General features: G+C 40.4%; 1 protein-coding gene across 1 annotated transcript in view; it reads left to right on the forward strand.

Moving 5' to 3' along the window:
- Nucleotides 1-912: 912 nt before the first annotated feature.
- Nucleotides 913-22,863, forward strand: part of MOSMO (modulator of smoothened) — an 83,005-nt gene continuing 61,054 nt past the window's right edge. The window contains exon 1 of the mRNA XM_054242680.2: nucleotides 913-1,209. Within this exon, the coding sequence (XP_054098655.1) occupies nucleotides 1,104-1,209 (106 nt within the window). The 5' untranslated portion in view covers nucleotides 913-1,103. The remainder of the gene's footprint in view (nucleotides 1,210-22,863) is intronic.

Genomic DNA, 22,863 nt, shown 5'->3' on the forward strand with positions numbered 1-22,863 from the left:
ACCTGGCCTCTGCCTACCTCTTGTCATGCTACTCTACCGCCACACAGGCCATTTTGCAATTCCTTGGACCCGCCGATCTCTTTCTGACCCCACCCCTAATGATTTTTGTGCTGGCTGTTCCCTCTGTCTGGTCTTGCGCCAGGTCTTCAAAGTGCAGGTCTTTATGATCTTGATGGTCTCAGCGGAAATGCATCCTTCCCTGTCGCAGGTATCGCCCCGACTCCCATCACATTGACCTCCACTGAATTCAGGGATCGGCACCTGAAATTATTTTTTTACAGATAGGTTCTTAATGTGTTTCTGTCTCTTCCCACCGGAACGTGAGCTCCCCGAGAGAGGGAGCGTTGCCTCTGTCCACCCCAGTACCTCTGCACCTACAGCGCCTGACGCAGAGGGGGTGTCGAGAGCTAAGTGGGGCAATCCTGGGAGCTGACAGCCGCGGAACGGGCAATGAGAATACAAGGTGACAGGGACCGCGCGGGGCCCGGAGTCACTCGGCGGGAGTCGGCACCACCCTCCCGCTGGAAGACAGGCGGCTCCCCGCTCCCATTCCGGTTTCGCTTTTGAAGGGCTCAGGAGGGCGAGTAGCCTGTGCCCAAACAGTCATCAAGAACGACAACAATCTTATTGTTAGTGGGCAGAAAGGCAAGAGGTGGCGTGGCTTGCCGAAAGAGACCGGGACCCGGGCAGGGACCTGAGCCTGGCCGGTCGGGTCCGGGTCCAGAGCGTGGAGGCAGGCGGTGCGGGGAGGGGCCCGGGACGGCCGGGAGGGCCCGGGCGGCGCGGCGGAGTGCCGAACCGGGAGGACAGAGCGCGGGCGCGGCGGCCAGGGAGCCGGGACCGGCCTCGCCGCGCCGAGGCTTCGCTTCCGGGTGAGGGGCGGGCGGGCCGAGCAGTTCCGGGGCGGGCGGCGGTTCCGTCTGTGCGGGCCGCGCCGCGGCTGCTGGTCCCGGGCGCGCGGAGGGCGCGAGCGGCGCGCGGAGACTGAGGGGGCGCGAGGCAGCGGCGCGGGGACTCCGGGCCCCGGCGGCGGCCCATGGGGCGGGAGGCGTGAGGCCGCTGCCTGTCCGGGGCTCGGGGGGTGGGGGGAGCGGGGCGGGGAGATGGATAAACTGACCATCATCTCAGGATGTCTCTTTCTGGCCGCCGATATATTCGCCATCGCCAGCATCGCCAACCCGGACTGGATCAACACCGGGGAGTCCGCGGGTGAGCGGTGGGCGCGCGGGGCCGGGCGGGGGATTGGCTGAGGGCGACGCGAGGGAGGGGAGACCCGGGCTGAGGAGAAGACGGGGCGGAGGGTCCCGGCCAGGGACTGGCCTGAGGAGCCCGGGGGCGGAGGGGAGACCCGGGCCGCGGAGGAAGGGGACGGAGAAGAGGACAGGAAAAGTGGCGGACGGGAAAAGGGTCCCGGACCGGGGAGGAGGGGAGCAGCCCTCCGATGTGAGGGATCGTTGAGGAAGGAGCTTCGTTCTGGATTAAAAAAAAAAAAAGTCAAGGTGGGAGACGGGAGGAAACTGCGGCGCCTGCTAGGGAATTAGAAACCAGGCGGCGAGGCTGGGGCTGGAAGTGAGGCAGCCTGCAGGGCAGTGCGGGAGCCACTGGAGAGCTGGTGGGCGAGGGGAGGCCGAGGGGTCAGCTCCGACCCCAGACCCTCCACCACTAGAGGAAGCTGCGGCCGGGGACCAGGTGCCCGGGCTGCGGGCGTTGACCCCACCAGGCAGGGTGAATGGTGGGTGCTGGGAGAGCTGGTGGGGCTGGTGGGAGTTGGAGGGGGCACCTGAATGGAGCCCCCCATCCCTCCCGCTCCCGCCCCCACCCATCCCCTGCCCGCTTGGCAGTGTTTGAGACGCTTGTGGCTTCGGATTTTCCCTTTGAAGTGTGTATGTGGTTATAATTTTGCTTTATTTTAGGCCCGGGAGCTATAATACTACTAATAATAAACCTCATTTTATGGAGCGTCTTTCATTCCAGCACATCACAAAAACGCTGGAGAGATCTTAATAGTAGTTACAAAATTAAATAACACATTAGAGTTGCAGGCAGCCCGGCAGCGGTAGCAGTGCTTGCTGTAAACGCCACGGAGCTGTGGGCGGGAGAGGCAAGGTGGTGCCCTCGGAAAGAGGCGGGCATCTTTCTGAAGGATACCCCAGGTAATGCGCTTCGCAGACTTTTCTCAGCTTGGGCCACTTCTTTTCCTGCTACCTCTCCTCCTTCCCTGAGTCCCCCGCCTCTCTTTCTCCCCCTCTCCCAGACCTGTGAGACCAAACCTTAATTAACGTAAACAGCTGTCAGGAGAGCTGCTCCGATTTAAGGAATGGTCTTGTTTTTTAACTGCTTGTTCAGGGCAGGTGAAGGAACTGTTGGGGGGTTGGGAATGTCAGGCTCCCTCCGTGGATAATTTCTTATAAAAATGCATCACTGTGCTGTGAAAACTTCTTAAGTATTACTTATGGTTCTGTATTTATCCTGCAGTATTTTTAGCTCTTAAAAAAAAGTGGTAGCTGGGACATTTGTTGCTTCCTCCTCCCTCCCTTCTCTCCCCCAATCTAGACCTAGTAACACAAAATCATGCTGTCAGATTCACTGGTTATTAAAATAACACTCTAAAAATTCTGCTACTTTTCTTGCCTATAGAGTTTTAGCAGAGCTCTTAATTGTAAAACATATGAAGAAAGGATCAGGATGGTTTCGAATTTGGTGGTATTATCGGCTTCGTTTATGAAAATATTGTTGCTGCCAGTCAACACGGTTACATGTGTGACATCTAGTTCGGGACCTGTTGATGTTATCCTACTTATATATGTATTGACTCCTTTTCTGAGACGTTTGGGCTTTACATACTTAGGGGAAAAGAGTTTTCAGTGCTCTAGCAGAAACGTCATTTTACAAAGAAGTTTTAGATAGAATCCCAATAGATAAAATAGACCAAATGTCCATGAGAAAGATATAGTTGAAAGAGAAGAATTGTTACATGTAAAAGAGAAGAAAGATAAGTGATAGTGTAACATTCCTTAAGATAGAAAAGGGCATAGCCAGGTGCGGTGGCTCACGCCTATAATCCCAGCTTTGGGAGGCCAAGATGGACAGGTCACCTGAGGACAGGAGTTTGAGACTAGCCTGGCCATTATGGTGAGACCCTAAAATACAAATATACGAAAAATACAAAAAATTAGCCAGGCCCGGGGGCGTACACCTGTCATCCCAGCTACTCAGGAGGCCAAGTCAAGAGAATCGCTTGAACCTGAGAGGCAGAGGTTGCAGTAAGCTGATACTGCACCACTGCCCTTCAGCCACTGCACTCCAGCCTGGGCCACAGAATGGCACTATGTCTTTAAAAAATAAAAAGAAAAGGGCAAATTCCTCTTGTATTCGGAAGAAAGCAAGGATAGGATGAGTGTAACTCTTTAAATTTGGAGGCAAAATCGGCTATGAGTTGCCACGGAGATGGGAGGAATGGATGTCCAAGGTTTCAGGAAATGGAAACTGCTTGAAAAAAAATAATTGCAGAGAAAGCTTGTCAACAGTGATAAGTAGGATCGTCTAGCAGCATTGATGCCTCATGGAAGTTGATGGTCATGGAGATATAGTGTGATAACCTATCTGCTCTCTTGACCTTCTCTAGTAGTGCTCAGTTACTTTGATATTGAGGTAGGTGAGTTTTCCAACCGTTCTTGGAAATAAGGAAATACCAAGAATAATGTGAAAGCCAGTAGAAGGCTTCATTCAAGGTTGGGGTTTGCCAGATACGCAATGAAATGACAGCAGCCAAGGTATTTAGGATAGTGGCCAAAGTATTGTAATGATGGCTTGCGGAGTATCAGCTGGATAAAGAGTGAAAGTGGACAAAGACTAATGGATTGATCAGTCGAATAGCAGATGGTACATGGCCAGTGGAACAGTGGACTCAATAAACTTGAAGACCAGTCAGAGTGGAAGTGATTGATCCAGCAAAGTGGAATGGCAGGGGATCATAGGCACAAGGACCAGAGTGTAACAGTGAAAATGTGGAGCTGATGTGGGATGGGGGAAGTGATCTTTTTTCCTAAAAGTTTCCCCTGCCATCTCAGGATACCATTCCATTAAATATTATAGCTAGAAAGAGGAATAAGAGGTAGTAGGAACATAGGAAAATTTTTAAATTCTTATCTAGCATGTATTTCTTGCCTTACGTATATCAGGCAGTAAACCCCCAAAACATAAAATGAATGGGACAATATGTTCCTTTGTTCACTCTTGTGCTTGAGCTTGTATGCTGTACAGTCTCACCTGAGCAGGCAGATGTAGTCTTCAATTAAACAAAAGTGAACACCTTCCAAATCAATGAAACATTTACAAGAAGTTCAAGTGAGAGTTCAGGGGTGACAGGTCTAGCCTTATTTCAAGGGCTGCACAGAAGCAACGTAACCTGGCAACAAAAAGTGAATGTGTTGGTTCCCTTTAGTGTATTATATTCAGCCCATAAAGTTTTGATTGTGATGTTTTCATTGCTGTTTTTAAACAGGGTAAAATGCATTTCAGAAGTAGAACTTTCGGAGCTGAAAGAGTCTGCAGAATGTAGCTTGAAAACCACTGCAGTGAGCTCCTTAGGGAATGTTTCAGAATTCAAGACTAGACTTCATCATTTCATAGCTCTATGGCTTTAGGGCAGATTCTTTAACCTCCATCTCTGCTTTCTCCTTTGTAAAGTGGGAATAATAAAAGTACCCATCTTATTGGGATATTGTGATAATTAACTGAGTTAATCCATGTAAAACATTTAGAACAGTACCTGACACAGTAAATGCTCAACAAAAATTATATATTGTTATATTGCCGTTCTAGTTTATAAGAACAGGTGTCAGAATCCCAGTTTTGAAAGGAAAGCCCAGAGCTGTGAGAAATGACACGTTTTCTTCTATTAGATATTCTAGGAAATAAGGAAACATTAAGAATAATACAGCCAGGCTTAGAACAAGTTAAATGTACATCCCTCTTGGCTTTGGACTTTCTCTGCCGCTTCTGTGCTGTTCTTTCTCTTCCGGTCTCACCTCTCCACACTCTCATCTCTGTCCTTAGCTCCTACTTGAAGTACCATAGAAGGAAATTTTTTTTAAAAAGTAACTTCCTAAAATCCCTATTGATAAACTATGTTACTCTAAGATTATGGACCATACTTTGGACAGCATAGTTTTTCATGTTTTTATTGTCCTGGTCTAGATACAGAGAAAGTGCGTTCCTTTTATTTTCACCTGTGTATTTAACATTTCATCTACCTGTTCTAATGGCTTGTGGATTATGCACAAACTTTTGAAGATATGAAAAGATCGTATTATATGGATTGGGAAAGAATGTGAGGGAAGGCATGCTAATAAGGACTCTTTCTGTTAGTGTAACCAGAAATAGTAATTGGTAGATGAATACAGTGGCAAAATTATGTAATTCTGTATGCTAAGGTCAAATTTCTGCTGGTTGCTGGAACTCAACATCAACAGCAGTATGTTTGATTTTACATAATGCTTCATAGTTTTTCAAGCACTTTGACATCTGTTACTTGATCTGATTCCTTAGGATGTTTCTATTTGGCCAATGTAAAAGAGTCATTTTCACATTTTTCCCCACACAGCAGTGCTTTGCATGTGAGATTGGAGTTTCAGTGCTGCGAAGATTGCATTCAAGAAAATTCCTCATTGAAGTATTACCTATATGTTATTTATGCACACCTTTTACCTAAAGGAAATTAAAATTCTTCAGTGGCTGGAGTTTTCCCCAGATTACCAAAGAGGGAAAGGAGGAAACTTGGGTTTCAATCTTAAAGTGATAATCTTTGCTTTGTATAAGCTTAGAGACTTATACAAAGCTTAATTTATTTTTTAAGCTTATTAAATAACTTATTTATTAAATAACTTATTTAAGCTTCATTTCACTGTCACTCTCTTCTCACCCTTGAAGAGACTTTTTTTGGGGGCGGGGAATTTAGTGTTAGTTAATTTTAACAAGATAAACAGTTAAGAAAAGCTGTTTCTCTGATAAATGTAAATGGCCCGCAGATCCCTTTAGTGAGGGAGGCATTATCTCTTCACAGTGAGGATTCAGTGACCGTAATCCTAATCGTCCTAAATGGATTTACCCTGTGTTCTTTATGAAGATTTCCAGATGTTCCCCAAAAGTCTCTTTCAAATATCTGAAAGAACTTCTCCCTTATGTCTCGTCAAAATTTCTCTAAAGTGGTTATTATGTTCACATATAGTTTGTCATGACTAATTTAAAGTTAGTGTATTCATTTCTGAAGATATTTTCATTCTTACTGTTTTTTAAATTGTCTAGATGGGATGTTAGTTACTGTTTAGAGGGGGGGTCTCTAAAGCTGACATCCTCTTTCCTGCTTATATTCTGAACTAGTTGAGGGGCAAAAAAGGAATAAGGTACTTAGGGGCGAAAATATTATTTTATTACTAGGAAAGAGGATATTGGAGAATGTCACTTATATTTGGGGCTTACTCCTGGACCTCAAAATTGAGCAAACTTAACTATCCAGTCCCAGACAGAACTGGGGGACCTGCCCCTATAACACTGTAGAATGACAAAGGAGAGGTGAGTGCTCACAAGGGCAAAATGCTGGTTCACACATGCCTAGTATTTCCTCCTAAACTAACAGTCAGATGTAGTCACTTCTCATGACCCGTCAAGGATTGCATGAGGAGACCCAAATAAGCTAACAGTATTATGCTAACAGGATTCTGTCCTCTCCTCCTGCTCTCCGTCGCTCATGGATAGTAAAATTGGGAAGAAGGAGAAAGCCTTACCTATTTAAAACCCGGTATATGTCTGGCATTTTGTGAGGGAGAGTTTTCTTTTTCTTAAGTCTAAAGATTGGCAAGTGTTCGGGGAAGTAAAAGACTTGGTGAGGGGTGTCATTTCTTATTCTGCTGGCTCCTACTTACTTCATAGGAAATTCTGATAAACCTCAGATAAGGGACTGTGGTGTGTTACATCTATCTTATAAGGGTTCAAGATCTGCAGGTAGATCCTGGCCTACACATTGGAGATCCTCAGTTTAAAACATTAAAATTACAGGTTGCTCAAGCAGCCCTGTTCATTAAGTAATAGAACACTATTAAATAATAGTCCTTTCCCTGGAACTGTGACAGCTCCAGTGATCACAAAGGTACTTTGACATGGAAGAGCTCTAACATCAGTTGTTAAACAAACCTATCATGAACCTCATTTTGATAATCACTTTGGGCATTACTTACAGAGGACAGGATTTGGTTACCTAAAAGGGCAAAAGTTTTGAGATTGTGTTCTCCTTGAATTTAAAAAACATTAATAAGATTTCTTCCTTGGCCTTTTGAACCTGTTTCCAGTAAATTTCTTTTTTAAACAGCTTAATTGAGATGTAATTCACATAATCATAAAATTCAACCATTTAAAGTATACAAATCAGTGACTTTTAGAATCTTCACAGAATTGTGTGCTACCATCACCATCGTCCATCTTAGAACACTTTCATTACTCCAAGTTCAGGTAAAGAGGTGTCTCTTAGCCTCCTAGGCAATCCCTAATATGCTTTCTGTCTGTTGATTTGACTATTCTGGACATTTCCAGTCATAGAATCTATGTGATCCTTTGTGACTGGCTCCTTAAACTGAGCATAATGTTTTCAAAGTTCATCCATGTTATGGTATTTTTTTTTTCTTTAAGAGACAGGCTCTTGCTATGTTGCCCAGGCTGGATTCAAACTCCTGGGGCTCAAGCAGTCCTCCAGCCTCAGCCTCCCAAGTAGCTGGGACTATAGATGTGGACCACCACACCTGGCTATGTATTTCTTTTTATTGCCAAGTATTCCATTATATGAATAGACCACATTTATGTAGCCATTCGTCAGTTGGTGGACATTTGAACCATTCTGTTTTTTACTTCCAAGTATAAAAGTCTATGAAGATAAAGTGATTAAAAGATGTTTTTATGATGAGTTCGTGTCCTTTGTAGGGACGTAGATGAATCTGGAAGCCATCATTCTCAGCAAACTGACACAAGAAGAGAAAATCAAACACTGCATGTTCTTACTCACAGGCAGGTGTTGAACAATGAGAACACATGGACACAGGGAGAGGAGCATTGCACACTGGGGTCTGTTGTGGGGGGCAAAGGAGGGACAGCGGGGGGGTGGGGAGGTCTGAGGGATAACATGGGGAGAAATGCCAGATGTAGGTGACGGGGGGATGGAGGCAGCAAACCACATTGCCATGTGGATCAAACAATCCTGCATGATCTGCACATGTACCCCAGAACCTAAAGTACAATTAAAAAAAGAAAAAAAGATGTTTTTAAAATTTATTTTTTAAAAAAGTGACATTATCAGTATAATTTATTTCAGCATATCAAGTAATTATCAATAGAAATTCAAAAAACGGTCTTTTTACAGTACTCACAGAACATGCTTAAAGCTTGAAATCATTTATTATGATACTGTGAATTCCCAGTGTAGACCAGATTTTCCAATAGGAGATTAGATCTCCTGAACAAAGCATTAATATTTCCTTTACAGACTTAGTTCCAGACATCATCTCTTTTACTGTTACCAACAGAGATGGAACCACTTCAGAATCGAGAGTGTATATAACCCTAAATGTTTTTGGAGAGGGGGAATTTAGGATCAAGGACATGAACAGAAGGCATGCCTACATGGAAATCACTAAAAGAAGGAAATTCAGAAGAAAAAAAAAATTAAAGACTGCTGATGCATTTGTTAGATTGGCCATACTTGTTGCATCCTTCCTTATTTGACTGCCAGAACCCCTTTCAAATTTTGCGTAGTAATAGTTACATACATCAGATCTCCACTGTTCCGTTTAGTGTGACCAAAAACATCATTCTTTAATCCCTTTCCTGATAAATAGTGAGTGTATATTTCAGTTGCAGTATAGTAAATTGGTTCTGTTGGATTTGGAGTCAGGCATATCTCATTTTGATTCTTGGATTCTCTTTTTATTAGCTTTATGATTTAGGGCATGTAATTTGATTTTTCAGCTATAAAATGGAGATGAGATATTTACCTCAAAAGATAGTTGTGAGGAAATAAAATGTGGCATATGAGAGATTAGCACATTGTCCAGTATATAGTAAATGCTCAAATATTAGTCACTTACTATATAAAAGTTCAAAACATCTGGATTTTTTAGTGTTTCCTTTTTGTACTGTCTGTTTTATTTATTTACTTATACCTTCCTTGTTCCAGAAAGAGATTTAAGGCCACATGGTGTGTATGTATTTGAATGTTCGTGAGCCCAGCTGGGTCCAATCTGGGAAGAGAGACTGCATAGTCAGTTACACTCAATGTAATATACACTTAATGGGACACATGTAAGCACCAAAACCAAGGAGTACCCGGGTTTATATGTTTCTGGAACAGATTGAAGAGGTTTTCTAAGTGAAAGACAGCATAGCATAGTGGAAATGGCACACAGACTTTGGGGCAAATCAGCATGTAGCCAAGTCCCAGCCCCACTATTTACTAGCCATGTAATTGATCTTAGACAAGTTGCAGTTGAGGATTTTTTATTAATAAAAATTCTGTCATTCAGACCTGATAAATACCTCTTTCTTCCAATAGTTATGCAGATTTAGACCCCGACTTTGTTCTCCTGTGGGTTCAAGAGTATTAACCACAGTGTATTGTTAAGATCATTTAGTTCAGAAGTTATTTTTAAAGGAATTTGTCTAAGAGTTCGTAGTACAGTTGGAGTATCAAGTCAATTTTTCTCACCTCAAAGTGTGAAAATAAGTTTGAAATATATGAGGTAGTTGGTTCTTTATAGAAACCTGGCAAACAGTATAACTGAAAATTTAGTTTATGGAATAAATTTTTTTCTAGTTACTAGCTGCTGTAATGCAACTGTGAGTTTGTTTTTTCCATAACCCATTTCAATGCATACTTAGGTGGTGGGCCATATTGTGTAATCTTATAGGGGAAATTTAGACATGTAATGAAGTGTAGCTCTTTATGAAATTGTTATTGTTGAATTATAAATAAGAGCTTAGCTGGGCGTGGTGGCTCACGCCTATAATCCCAGCACTTTGGGAGGCTGAGGCAGGTGGATCACAAAGTCAAGAGATCGAGACCATCCTGGTCAATAAGGTGAAACCCCATCTCTACTAAAAATACAAAAAATTAGCTGGGCATGGTGGTACACGCCTGTAGTCCCAGCCACTCGGGAGGCTGAGGCAGGAGAGTTGTCTGAACCCAGGAGGTGGAGGTTGCGGTGAGCCGAGATTGTGCCATTGCACTCTGGTCTGGGTAACAACAGCGAAACTCCGTCTCAAAAAAAAAAATAAATAAATAAATAAATAAGAGCTTAAGCATGCAACCTTAATGCATAATTATTTACATAGTGACCTTGTTTGATACACTTCTTTAAGAAACCCAGGAAATTAGGTTATACAGTGATAGCAGTGACGAGTATATAGGTATAAATTTCATATTTACAGCTTTACCTTTGTGATGGTTTATATAACATGACATTCATGTCTTTTTGGTAGTCAGAATGTTTTATTTTCAAGTTCTGAAGCTACACATTTTTTTTCCAAGTACTTTCTAGAATTCCTTACCCAATTAAGCAGCTATCGGCTTTATAATTAGAAAACCTGATTCAATTGATAACAACAGATTGAAAATAGCACTTATTTCATCCTTTATCGACTACAAACTGATGAAAAAGTAATGTTGGGAAAGCTGTTGTAGAAATCCTAAAGAGGATTAGATAAAAGCCATGAGGAAACCTGAAGATCTTTGAATATCAAGATACCTTAAAATAAGTACCTGGATTAAAATCGTTTTTCAATAATATACCCTTACTGTGTATTTCACTTAAATATACTATGTTTGTAAATTTTAGTGTGTATTCTCTTGTTACCTGTAAATTACATGGAGAATTCTTGCCAGATATGCAATGAGCAAGTAGAATGTGATGTTCTTTGGGGTTTAGTACTTTAGAATTGACAAAATAAAGAACATATGGCCTTGGGTGTTGCTATGAATGTACTTACATGTATTTGTGAGTATATACCAACCAGCATGTCTAGTTTGCTTGAGGGATGTTTCAGTGTGTGACTCCAATTCATTGTTGAAATATATTGACATATCTTTGAATAACTGCTTTTTTTTTAATTAGCAAAAGGCTGCACTTTTTTGTGTGTCTCATTATACTAGCTTTGCTATAAATAAAATGTCACATTTGGCATTTTGACACTTGCCGTTATATATATTGAGCAAAAAGGCAGCTGTTGACTTTTAATATAGATCTGTTCAACCAGGGACCATACACTGCTATAGTTAGAGAGAGAACAGCAGAAAAAAATGCAGTCGGGTAGGTCAAGTAAGAAAAAGGAAGAACAGAATTCTCTATTGCAATATATTCACAGTAAATTGTTTACCTGGAACATTGTTGGGTCTAATTTCAGCCATAATAATAGAAGCTCTTTTCAAGCACAGGCCATGTTCAGATCAGTTCTGCTGACCAGCCCACTGACTTCCAAAAGCAAAAATCTTTAAGGCCACTTAGACTATCAAAGAGATGTGACCATTTCATTTACAAAGTATTATTTTAATAAAATAAATCTTTAATTTACTATGGACATTTAAAAAATCTTTCCATAGGTATTCCCTATGCCATTGGACTTTATTCCAGATGGTCTTGCGACAAACGCTATTGATGTATTTGTGGTCTGTAAGGAATCTGTACTGAAATAATCAGAGAGATTATGTTTAAGCAAATGAAAAAAGTCCTTGAGGTACCCTATACTCTAGTAAGATAAAATTGTATACATATGATCAGGCAATCAGAGAGGAGGTGGAATTTGAGCTTATTAACAGATGATACGTTAATAATGAGTATTTCATAAGGAAGACTTGGGTGGTTCTTGTTCTTGAAGTGGGAATGGCATGAGTAAAGGTAGATGGAAGGCAGGGAAATTTCTATTCCAGTCCATTTCTCTATATTGCAGCTTATTTTATCTTTCTAAAGGACAAATAGAGAAATACATAGCATTTACTTTGTGACAATTTCTTTTCTAGACATTTTACATGGGTTAATTGATCCCCGCAATGTCTCTGTGTAAATGCTGTTATTTAGACAGCCCTATAAAAATACAGAGAAGTCACTTGCCTAATGTCACACAGTGGATCCTGGCTCTTAACTATTGGATGCGCTTGTACCAGAAACCTTCAGTGACTTAATCTTCCGCAAAAGAAAAGACATTCAAGGATTTCCACAATATAGCTCCACTTTATAATACTTAATGGCCTTAGATCCTGTGTTTTCCCTGCATGGATGTACATTCTAGCCCCTCTGTATTACTCTCTGTTTCCTAAGTACAATCTGTATTCTCATCTGTAATTCTCCTGTTTTTTATTCTCAACCTGAAATATCCTCTCCAGTCACTGTTTTATCAGTATCCTACCCATCTTCCAAGCATATCAGCTGCCATCTTCACAAAACCTTTTTTGATCCCTTACCTAAAGTGATTGTTCCCCCCTTGGTAACACTTTGCACATTTTTTATGGTAGTATATCTGTATCACGGTTATTTGTGTGGCACTTGCCCTATTTTCTAGTAGAAATTTTTTTCTAGTATAGATTTTTTTAAGTTCTTTGAGAGCAGGGAATATGATTTATTGATCTTGGTACCTTAGCATTCAGTCTAAGCTTGCGCATGGTAGGAGAGGAAATGTTATGGTTAACACTAAGATTTTGAACCGGGGCTAGGGAATAAAATTGGGAATTTAGAGAGTGAGGTGATTGTAAAAAGTGAGAAATTGGTTTAAACATGTTCTGTTCGAGGTGAGAGTAGGATATGCAGGAAGAAAGGGACTAGAGCTCAGAAGACAGGAATATTTGGCACTCTCAGTCTCTTCTCATTTTGACAAGTGTGATACTGAAATTGTTACATATCAAAGTAGCTGCATATCCATAGAATTCAGTCTTTATTATTTTAATGTATCAGTTGGTTTTCTTTTTTTTTTTTCTTTTTTTTTGAGACGGAGTTTCGCTCTTGTTACCCAGGCTGGAGTGCAATGGTGTGATCTCGGCTCACCGCAACCTCCGCCTCCTGGGTTCAGGCAATTCTCCTGCCTCAGCCTCCTAAGTAGCTGGGATTACAGGCACACGCCACCATGCCCAGCTAATTTTTTGTATTTTTAGTAGAGATGGGGATTCACCATGTTGACCAGGATGGTCTCGATCTCTTGACCTCGTGATCCACCCGCTTCGGCCTCCCAAAGTGCTGGGATTACAGGCGTGAGCCACCGCGCCCGGCGTAAACCAATTTTTTATTTTATTTTTTGACGGAATCTCATTCTGTTACCCAGGCTAGAGTGCAGTGGTGCAGTCTCAGCTCACTGTAACCTCTGCCTCTGGGGTTCAAGTGACTTTCCTGCCTCAACCTCCTGAGTAGCTGGGATGACAGGTGCATGCCACCATGCTTGGCTAATTTTTGCATTTTTAGTAGAGACAGGGTTTTGCCATGTTGGCCAGGCTGGTCTCAAACTCTCCACATCAGGTGATCCATCCGTCTCGACCTCCCAAAGTACTAGGATTACAACCATGAGCCACTGTGCCCGGTCCTGTATCAGTTGGTTTTCTTTTGGAAAATAAAGTCCAACTACTATACGAATCATTCCTGACTTTAATATTATAAGATGAAACATAATTTGTAGGTTGTTTTGTTGATTCTCTGGGTCAATACGGAAGTTCGATATCTAGACTAGCCCATAAGACCAGGTTGAGCTGAAATATTTACTTTTGCAATAACAAAACAGTAGAAAGCAATACAGTTGCTTTACTATTTGCATCTTCAAAAGATAAAAAGGAATAAGAAAGGGCAGCTTATTTCTCTGACTCTTTATCAGTTTGACTTCAAAGCTTACAACATTCCTCCTATGTGATACAGTTGTTCACTGAGATTCTTCTTACAGATGTCAACAGTGTTTTGAGTTTTCTGGCTTGCCAGTAAATTGCCCTGATAGAGAAAGTAGGGAGAAAGTATGTGCAAGAGGTTTCCTGAAGTGGAATAACCTGAGGTAGAGTTAACTCAGTGGAGCTGAGGAAGATATGTGTGATTGCATGCATGCGCATATGATATGTGTAGTTTGCTATGGAGCGGGTAGGCAGGGGGTGGTGAGGAACTTGTAATGGGTAAATGATCTCTCCCATGAGGAAGCAAGATGAAATAGAAGAGGTTGGATCCAGTGTTCCTCATCTGAGCCCATGGGAAGGGCCATTAGTGTGGTTACTGTTTGTTGAGGGGACCTCCATGGTTGGGTAGTGTAAGGAGAAAAACTATTTTGTGTGCCACTTTAGGTATGATAAGGTGCAAATGAAGTCTTTTTAACTCAAAGAGTACATATATTGAAATATGGGTTCTAATTCTGGCTTTCCCGTAAATGTTTTGTTTGTACTTGAAAAATTACCTGAGTTTTGTTATTCTTTATTTTCCTCAACTGAAAAATAGTTCGTGTTCCCCGCTTCATCTTCATGAATCTCCTCTTACTTGAAAATAGAAGTGAGTGTATGTGATATGTTAAATTCTTAGGAAAGTATTTTATTCACAAAGTTATAATTAAAAGATACGGGAGCCAGGCTCACACCTGTAATCCCAACACTCTGGGAGGCCAAGGTAGGCAGATCACTTGAGCTCAAGGAGTTCGAGACCAGCCTGGGCAACATGGCGAAACCTCATGTCTACAAAAAACAAAACAAATTAGCCTGGTGTGATGGCATGTACCTATAGTCCCAGCTACTCAAGAGGCTGAGATGGGAGGATCTCATGAGCCTGGGAGGTGGAAGTTGCAGTGAGCCAAGATTGGGCTTGGGTGACAGAGTGAGACCCTGTCTCAAAAACAAAAAAAACAAAAAAGAATAGTGTTAACGTCAGAACTCAGTTCAAATGTTCTGGTTCTGCTGTTTACCAGCTGAGTGGCTTTGAGCGTGTTTTTTTTGGCCTCTTTGAGCTATAGTTTTTTCATGTATAAATGGGAATAATACTTGTTACCTTGAAGGGTGGTTGTAAGAATTAAAGTTAACATATCTGAAACATCTACCATAGAGCAGGCACGCATGGTAACTGTTGTTATTGTGGTAAGCAACTAAATGGATTAATCTCTTACCACATTTGATACATAGAACATAAACATTGCGGTTAATGATTTGCCCACCATACAGTCACTGAAAACAATCTGATCTTTTTAAACTAGGATATATCATTGTTTTAGCCCTGGCTACCCATATCACTTTTTTTTTTTTTAATTAAAAAAAATAATCTCACTATGTTGCCCAGGCCAATTTCGAACTCCTGAACTCGAGCAGTCCTCCTGCCCTGGACTCCCAAAGTGCTGAGATTACAGAGGTGAGCCACTGCCCTGGCCCTGATGATATCACTTTTATGATGTCTGTTGTAACGGTGCCCCTGATACTTGGATTGCTACTTTCTTCCAGCCCAGTGCACTAAGAGTACTAGACAGCCTGTCCAAATGCTCATATGCAGGTGCTCTACTGCCTATCAAAGGTAACATATATTTGTGGATTTTTCAAGTGCGATGACAGATTCTACTAAGCCACTAGCATTCTGTCAACCTTCGTACAGTAGCCAACATTTGTTAACTGGGTTATGGATGTATTCTGTAGTCCTAGGGTAGATTTCCCCAACTGGCTGGGTATGTAAACCATGATGCTAACCTCATTAGTTGAGGTTAGTCACTATTATGAACTGAATGTGCCCCTCCTTCCAAATTCACAGACCCCCAATGTGGTGGTATTAGGCAGAGGGATTTGGGGAGGTGATTAAAAAGAGGTCTAGCCCGCTTTCTGCTATATGAAGATACAATGAGAAGTTACCAGTTTGTAACTTAGAAGACCCTCACCAGAACTGGGCCTTGCTGGCACCCTGTTCTCAGATTTCCAGCCTCCAGAAATGTAAGAAATGAATTTCAATTGCTTTTAAGCCACCAGGTCCTTTGTTATAGCAGCCCAAGTGGACTAAGACAGTACCAAGTGTCAATCAAGGGTTCTTTTTTTTTCCCCTAAGGGTTCTAAATGTAAAGGATGTTTGAAAATCACAGGTAGCCTATCAGATAATTTATGGTATAGTCTTAATCATTTTTTATGGTGAAACATAAAATGTGAGACTCTTTTTTCATCCTGTAGACAAAATACTTTGGGTTTAAAAAATTTTTTTAATTGAGTCACTTAAGAAACCATAGCAAAGAATCTTATTTAAAACAAATGTAGACAGTCATCTATCAGTGTACTAAATCACCTTTTAGACTTATACTCCGGATAAAATCTAGTGGATTAGGATTAGAAGACAAACCCTTTAATGTTGACATGTTACTAATACAGGACTAATCCCGGGAACCTCAGACTCTTTCTAAGTTCTTACCATTCAGTAGGTAGCTATTATTATCCTGTAACCATTTAGAATTGCACCATTAGCTATGTAAGATGTCAGCTTTAAGTGGACCACCCTGTATTTAAGATTTAATTATCCTTTACTGTGACTATCTTGACAGTTATCAGGGATGTTGGATACATTATGGATTTTCCCTACTGTGCTATTTCTTTTATTTTTTGCCTCTGTAAGTTGCTGGGCAGTACTTTTGTCTCTTTTTATTAGCATAGAATTAACTCAAATACTGTATCTCTTATCCATCACCTCCTACTGCACTCTGCCCTTCTCTTTAAGAGCCTGTTGTGGCAAATCTCCAGCGGCCATTCAAACAGTTCGTACCCAGGTGAAAAAGTTCGGGGTACAGATATCATCAGCCATTCTCAGTGGTTAGTTTCCATTGACTTAACCAATAGCCCTCTGCTGTGCTCAGCTCCTGTTTCTCTGAGCTTGGGGTTTTACTGATTTCTTTTTAGAAAATCCATCAACTTCTCTAATGAAGAAGACTGTCTTTTGACTGAATTGATAAAGGCTACAGAGATACTTACTCCTTTTCTGTGAATCTGTTTTCTCTTGTATACATTCAAGAAATTGTCCAGTGATTCTGCTTTGTTGATGGCATTCTTGTCATTTTCCCATGCTGCTATGGAATTTTGTATAAATATTATATATATATATACACACACATATATATATATACATAACACACATTTAAGAAACTTAGTTTATCTAACAAAAGGACTATAACACTATTTTACATTCTTAATTCTCATATAAAGCACATTTTCAAATTAGTTACCAGCCTTTTAAAAATTATATTGAAATCCTGGACCTAGATATTTTTGACAATTTCTTTGGTATATTATATTGGTCATTTCAGTGGGATTTGGAGAAGACAGGAGAATAAAAGGACTCACTTCACCTCCCAACAATGTTTAATGAATGTTGATTGAGTGAAATCATTGGTTAGATAGGGCAGTTGATTTGGCCTAGATAATATTTACAAATATGTATAAGAGATTTAGTCTCAAGTTGATTATCTTTGAAAGCATTTTTAATAGTGGGAAAGTTATGATACAATAATTTCTTATGGTCACACATTTCTTTTTTTTTTTTGAGATGGAGTTTCGCTCTTGTTACCCAGGCTGGAGTGCAATGGCGCGATCTCAGCTCACTGCAACCTCCGCCTCGTGGGTTCAGGCAATTCTCCTGCCTCAGCCTCCTGAGTAGCTGGGATTACAGGCACACGCCACCATGCCCAGCTAATTTTTTGTATTTTTAGTAGAGATGGGGTTTCAGCATGTTGACCAGGATGGTCTCGATCTCTTGATCTCTTGACCTCATGATCCACCCGCCTTGGCCTCCCAGAGTGCTGGGATTACAGGCTTAAGCCACCGTGCCCGGCCAGGTCACACATTTCTTAAGCCAGAAAAGGTTTAAGTTTTGTGGCTCCTATTTATGGCAGGAACATATGTGTGATCAGTTTGAATGCAGGAGACATTATATTGAAGTGGCTAACAGCACAGACTGTAGAGTCTAGCTTCAAATTCTACATGTTCTCTCCGGACATGGTGGCTCACTTGCTTGTAATCTCAGCACTTTAGGAGGCTGAGATGGGAGGACTGCTTGAACCCAGGAGTTTGAAACCAACCTGGGCAACATAGCAAGACCCATCTCTACAGAAAAATTTTTAATTGCTAGTCATAATGGTGTGTGCCTGTAGTCCTAGCTACTCGGGAGGCTGAGGCAGAAGGATCACTTGAGCCTAGGAGTTCAAGGCTGCAGTGAGCTATGATTGTGCCACTGCACTCCAGACTGGGCAGTGAAGCAAGACCCTGTCTAAAAAATATTTCTTTCTGTTCAGCTTACTAGCAGCATGATCTTGGGCAACATACCTCAGATGTCTGTTTCATGTATATAAATAAAACACTTACAGTGCTTGGCACAAAGCACTATGTCAGTGTCAACCAAAGTTAATCAGACTAACTTTTGAAGTTAATATAGTCTTTTCAGGAGCCATAGGCAATTATCTTAAAATCAATCATAAATACTTTGTTGTAATATAAATACTTTGTTGTAGATATAAATGTTACCATACTGATTCTATTGTTTACATATAAGTTCTAGTCCATGGACAACTGGCTAAAATGTTTACCTCATACTAATAGTATCACTGCTGTAAAGAAGAGTAGTCTTACTAACTATTGAAAAAAGGTACATTTCAATGTTGAATACAAATTGAAATCAGTGAGCCTCATTGTATATCCAATTAATCATGTAACCATCAAGGGAAAAAAGAACTATCAAGTAACTTTTCAACATAGAACTCTAACTGTGCTCACTTAATGATGGGATCTAACCTAAGGACAAAAAGGACTGCAAAGAAATACTGATTTTAGTAGGTAACAGACCCCCTACAACAGCTCTGCAGGGAGAATGTCCCCATTTTGCTGCTGAAGAAGCATATTCAAAGAAGGGAATAATTTACCTGACATTAAATAATGCTGGAGTCATTATGCCATACTGCTGTTTTTCTAGTGTGCTGTTTCCCATGAGTCCTGTGCTAGCCATCCCGGTTTATTTACTCTCTCTCTCTCATTAACATCCTCTGTAACAATTAGAACCACATTTTCATGAACTTACTAACCATTTGGGTCTCCTTTTGTCAATAATTTCATTCCATGTAATCAGGCCTAGTTTTTTGAAATCTGCTTTCTTAAGGGGTATTTGACCTGCCCATTCTCTACAAATTCTAAGATGACCTAGATGACCTAACAGCTTTTTTCCCAATTCCTCCTACTTCACCAATAACTAGTTCCTGGAATATTAGTTATTGTCCAAGTCACAATTACTTATGGATATGGACATTATGATAACTATGTCTGGAAGTTATATATGAGAGAATTCCATTCTTTCTTTTCTTCTTTGAGACAGGGTCTCACTCAGTCGCCCAGGCTAGAGTCCAGTGGCGCAATCTCAGCTCACTGCAACCTCTACCTCCCTGCAACCTCCATCTCCCGGGTTTAGCAATTCTCCTGCCTCAGCCTCCCAAGTAGCTGGGATGATAGGCGTGCAACCACTATGCTCGGCTCATTTTTGTATTTTTAGTAGAGAGGAGGTTTCATCATGTTGGCCGGGCTGGTATTGAACTCCTAGCCTTGTGATCCACCAGCTTTGGCCCCCACAAAGTGCTGGAATTATAGGCCTGAGCCACCGTGCCTGGCCCGAGAATTGCATTCTTAAAGACATTAATCTGTTTATAATCTAGGATATCTTACAGTGATTTGGTAGTGAGACATACGGGAGGGGGTGGTAAAGAATGCAATTGTTGGACCTGTGCTTTTTACATGAAATAGTGGAAACAAGTATTACTTTATAAGCTGGTTTCTGAAATGATTTGTTCATTAAAGAAAGCAAATAAAAATAGCAATAAAACTAGGAGATAAAAACTGGTTGGTACATGAACTCTATGTCCTTTGAAAGGGGGATGATTAAAGAAGAAAATATGTAAATAACTTGGGTACACAAGCTGCTATTTGAAATTCTGCTGAGTAAAAATGAGAGGAGTTAAACTGTTCAGGAATTTAGCTAGCTCTTGCTTAAAGTACCTCATGTAGCAAGACTCCAAATATATTTTTTTAAATTACAGCATTTGAAGATCCTCTTCTTGAATTAACAAAATCAAAGTGAAATTCTGTTTTATAAATCACTCCTAAACTGTCTTTACAGTGTGTGGCTTTAAACTATAATTCTATATAATATACCAGAGAAAATGTCAAGAAAATCTAGGTCTAGGATTTCAATATAATTTTAAAAGGAAGTAAGGTGGGCACTCAGATTAATTTGAAAAAGTGCTTCATATCACAAGATTGCGAAACTGTTGTTATAGTCCTTTCATTAAGTTGACTGAATTTCTAAACACCTGGGGAAAATTATTTTAGTATCTTCTGTCCAAAATAGCGGTTTGTAGAAAATACACCACTTGTCTGTGGCAATCAGTATTTATGAGACGTCTTTGTTAATGTTTCTAAAGTTTTAACTCTCTGGACAAACATTCAAGAAAAATTTTACGGTTATAAAAAATATTCCTAAATAGTAAACTTTGAGCATGGCTGTGGAATCAGATTCGGTTCATGTTCTAACCAACTTTTTATAGCTGGTGCCTTGTCATTTAGCCTGTTACTCAGTTTCCTCATTGAATTGTTTTGAGAATTAAATGAGCATACATAAAGCACTTAATACTGCACCCAGCACTAAGTAAGCACTACAATGTCGTGACAGCTATTATTATTTATCCTTCTTCCTCTCCTTTTTCTCCTCCAGATTTATGAGTGATAGGGACAGAAAATTTCTTATCAGAGTGCCCTTTATTTTAATCTCAAGGTTTTGAAGTAGAATTTAGCACAAAAATAGATTTTTCTGAACCAAAACACTGAAGATTCTGTTTGGGAAGTGAGAAAGCAAGCTGCTAAACACCTACTCTACTTGTGCAGTGACAAGAAAATTGAATTTCTCATTTGTTTCCTGCCCCTAGCCCTTGCCTTCAGTTTTTCTGCCTCAATATGAAAATATCTATATTCCTTTGGAGACAGTTGCCTCACTGAAGCCACAAAGAGCAGTCTCCAGGAGTTTTATGGCTAGCTAACCATAACCTTTTGGAAGAACATCTGGATACAGTTTCCATTTTTAAAGTCTGTCATTTTTTTGTTCATTAGATTTGTATGGTTCAAATTTATTGGTGTCAGTTATTTTCCTAGGTTGTACCGACCATTTTGAAAAGATCTATGTCTTTTATCCAGAAGATGTAAAGTATATAGGTCATAATCAATAAAAATTACTATCTTCAATTAAACTGGAGTTTTCTCTTCATGTTTTCAGAATATAATCATTAGACCAAACACATGTATGCATATGCATTTATCTCCATCCATACAAATGTGACTTTCCTTTATTATGATTACTCAGCTGCAAGAAGTGTACTAGAAGTTATAATATCTGTTTTATCACAATCATTTCAGCAATATAGATAGGGCTACTGGACCCTGACATTTAAAAAGAGAAGACCTTTCATTATGGTTTTATTTTTTAAAATTTTGATAAAATACACATAACAAAATTTACCATCTTAACCATTTTTAAGTGGCATTAAGTTTATTCACATTGTGGTACCAACGTCAATCTACAAAGCTCTTTTCATCTTGCAAAACCAAAACTCTATACCCATTAAATAACAACTTAAAAAGAGAGGATCTTAACATCAGAATCACATAGTTACTACTATATAAATATCTGACGGGTGTTTCCTTCTAAAACACCTGCTTTCTTTTTTAATTGACCTTTCACTATTCTTAGCTTCTTCTAGGAGATATTATATATAATCTACTCAGTCATATTTTCTTTAATTTTTCTCTTTCTACAACTTTACTTTTCCTAAGGTGGTGTAAATTACATGTTTATGTTCCCCTATGTTTATACTCAACTTAACCTTCCCTCACTCCCATAGGCTTGAATGAGTGTATATCTTCAGAGCATTGTTTCCAATACCCTCTGCTATGTTTATACCTTTTAAAGTCCTTAAAGTCAAGAGTGTTAAATGTATATTCTTAACATTTTAAATACCTCCAATTTTGAAAGCATTTATTCTCTGGGCTGTTAGATACACGTATGATTCATAAAATGAAATAGGGCTGCCTGTAGTTATTTCTTGAGTTGCCATTTAGAGTCTTCTGGCCTTGTCATCTGTCTGTGGAAGAAATCCAGCATACCTTACTGTCATGTACGTCATTGTAGATCTTATAGTTTCAGAAAATTCTCTTTCCATTTCTTCAGAATTCTCCTGTTTTAAAGCTTTTTCCTCTCCAATTTTGTCACCAAAATGTGGCTGTGCAGTCACCTGACCTGGAACTTTAAACACTTAAGTCTGCTGGTCAGAAAAATGCTGTCACATTTTTCAAGGCTTTCAAGAAGTACTTGGACTTCTAGTAGAATTTTTTTTTTTTTTTTAAGAGACAGAGTCTCACTCTTGCCCAAGCTGGAGTACAGTGGTACAATCATAGCTCACTGCAACCTTGACCTCCTAGGCTCAAGCGATCCTCCCATCACCTCTCATGTAGCTGGTACTACAGGCATGGGCACCACCATGCCCAGCTAACTATTTTTTGTAGAGGTGGGGTTTCACCATGTTGTCCAGGCTGCTCTCAAACTCCTGGGCTCAATCTTCCTGCCTTCACTTCCCCAAATGCTTGAATTACAGGCATGAGCCACGGCAGCTGGCCAGAATTTCTAAGTTATCAGATTGCTAAACAACTTCACAGAAAAAAATTAATGATAGTCTGAAAATATTGTTTTCTTCTGACTCCTCTCATCATAAATTCATGCTTCTCCACTTAACTCTCCCCAGGAAATTCTGGAAGTTTCCTAGCAAAATTGCTTATTGAAGCCC

Source organism: Callithrix jacchus, chromosome 12 (assembly GCF_049354715.1).
Source record: "Callithrix jacchus isolate 240 chromosome 12, calJac240_pri, whole genome shotgun sequence".
Lineage (NCBI taxonomy): Eukaryota > Metazoa > Chordata > Mammalia > Primates > Cebidae > Callithrix > Callithrix jacchus.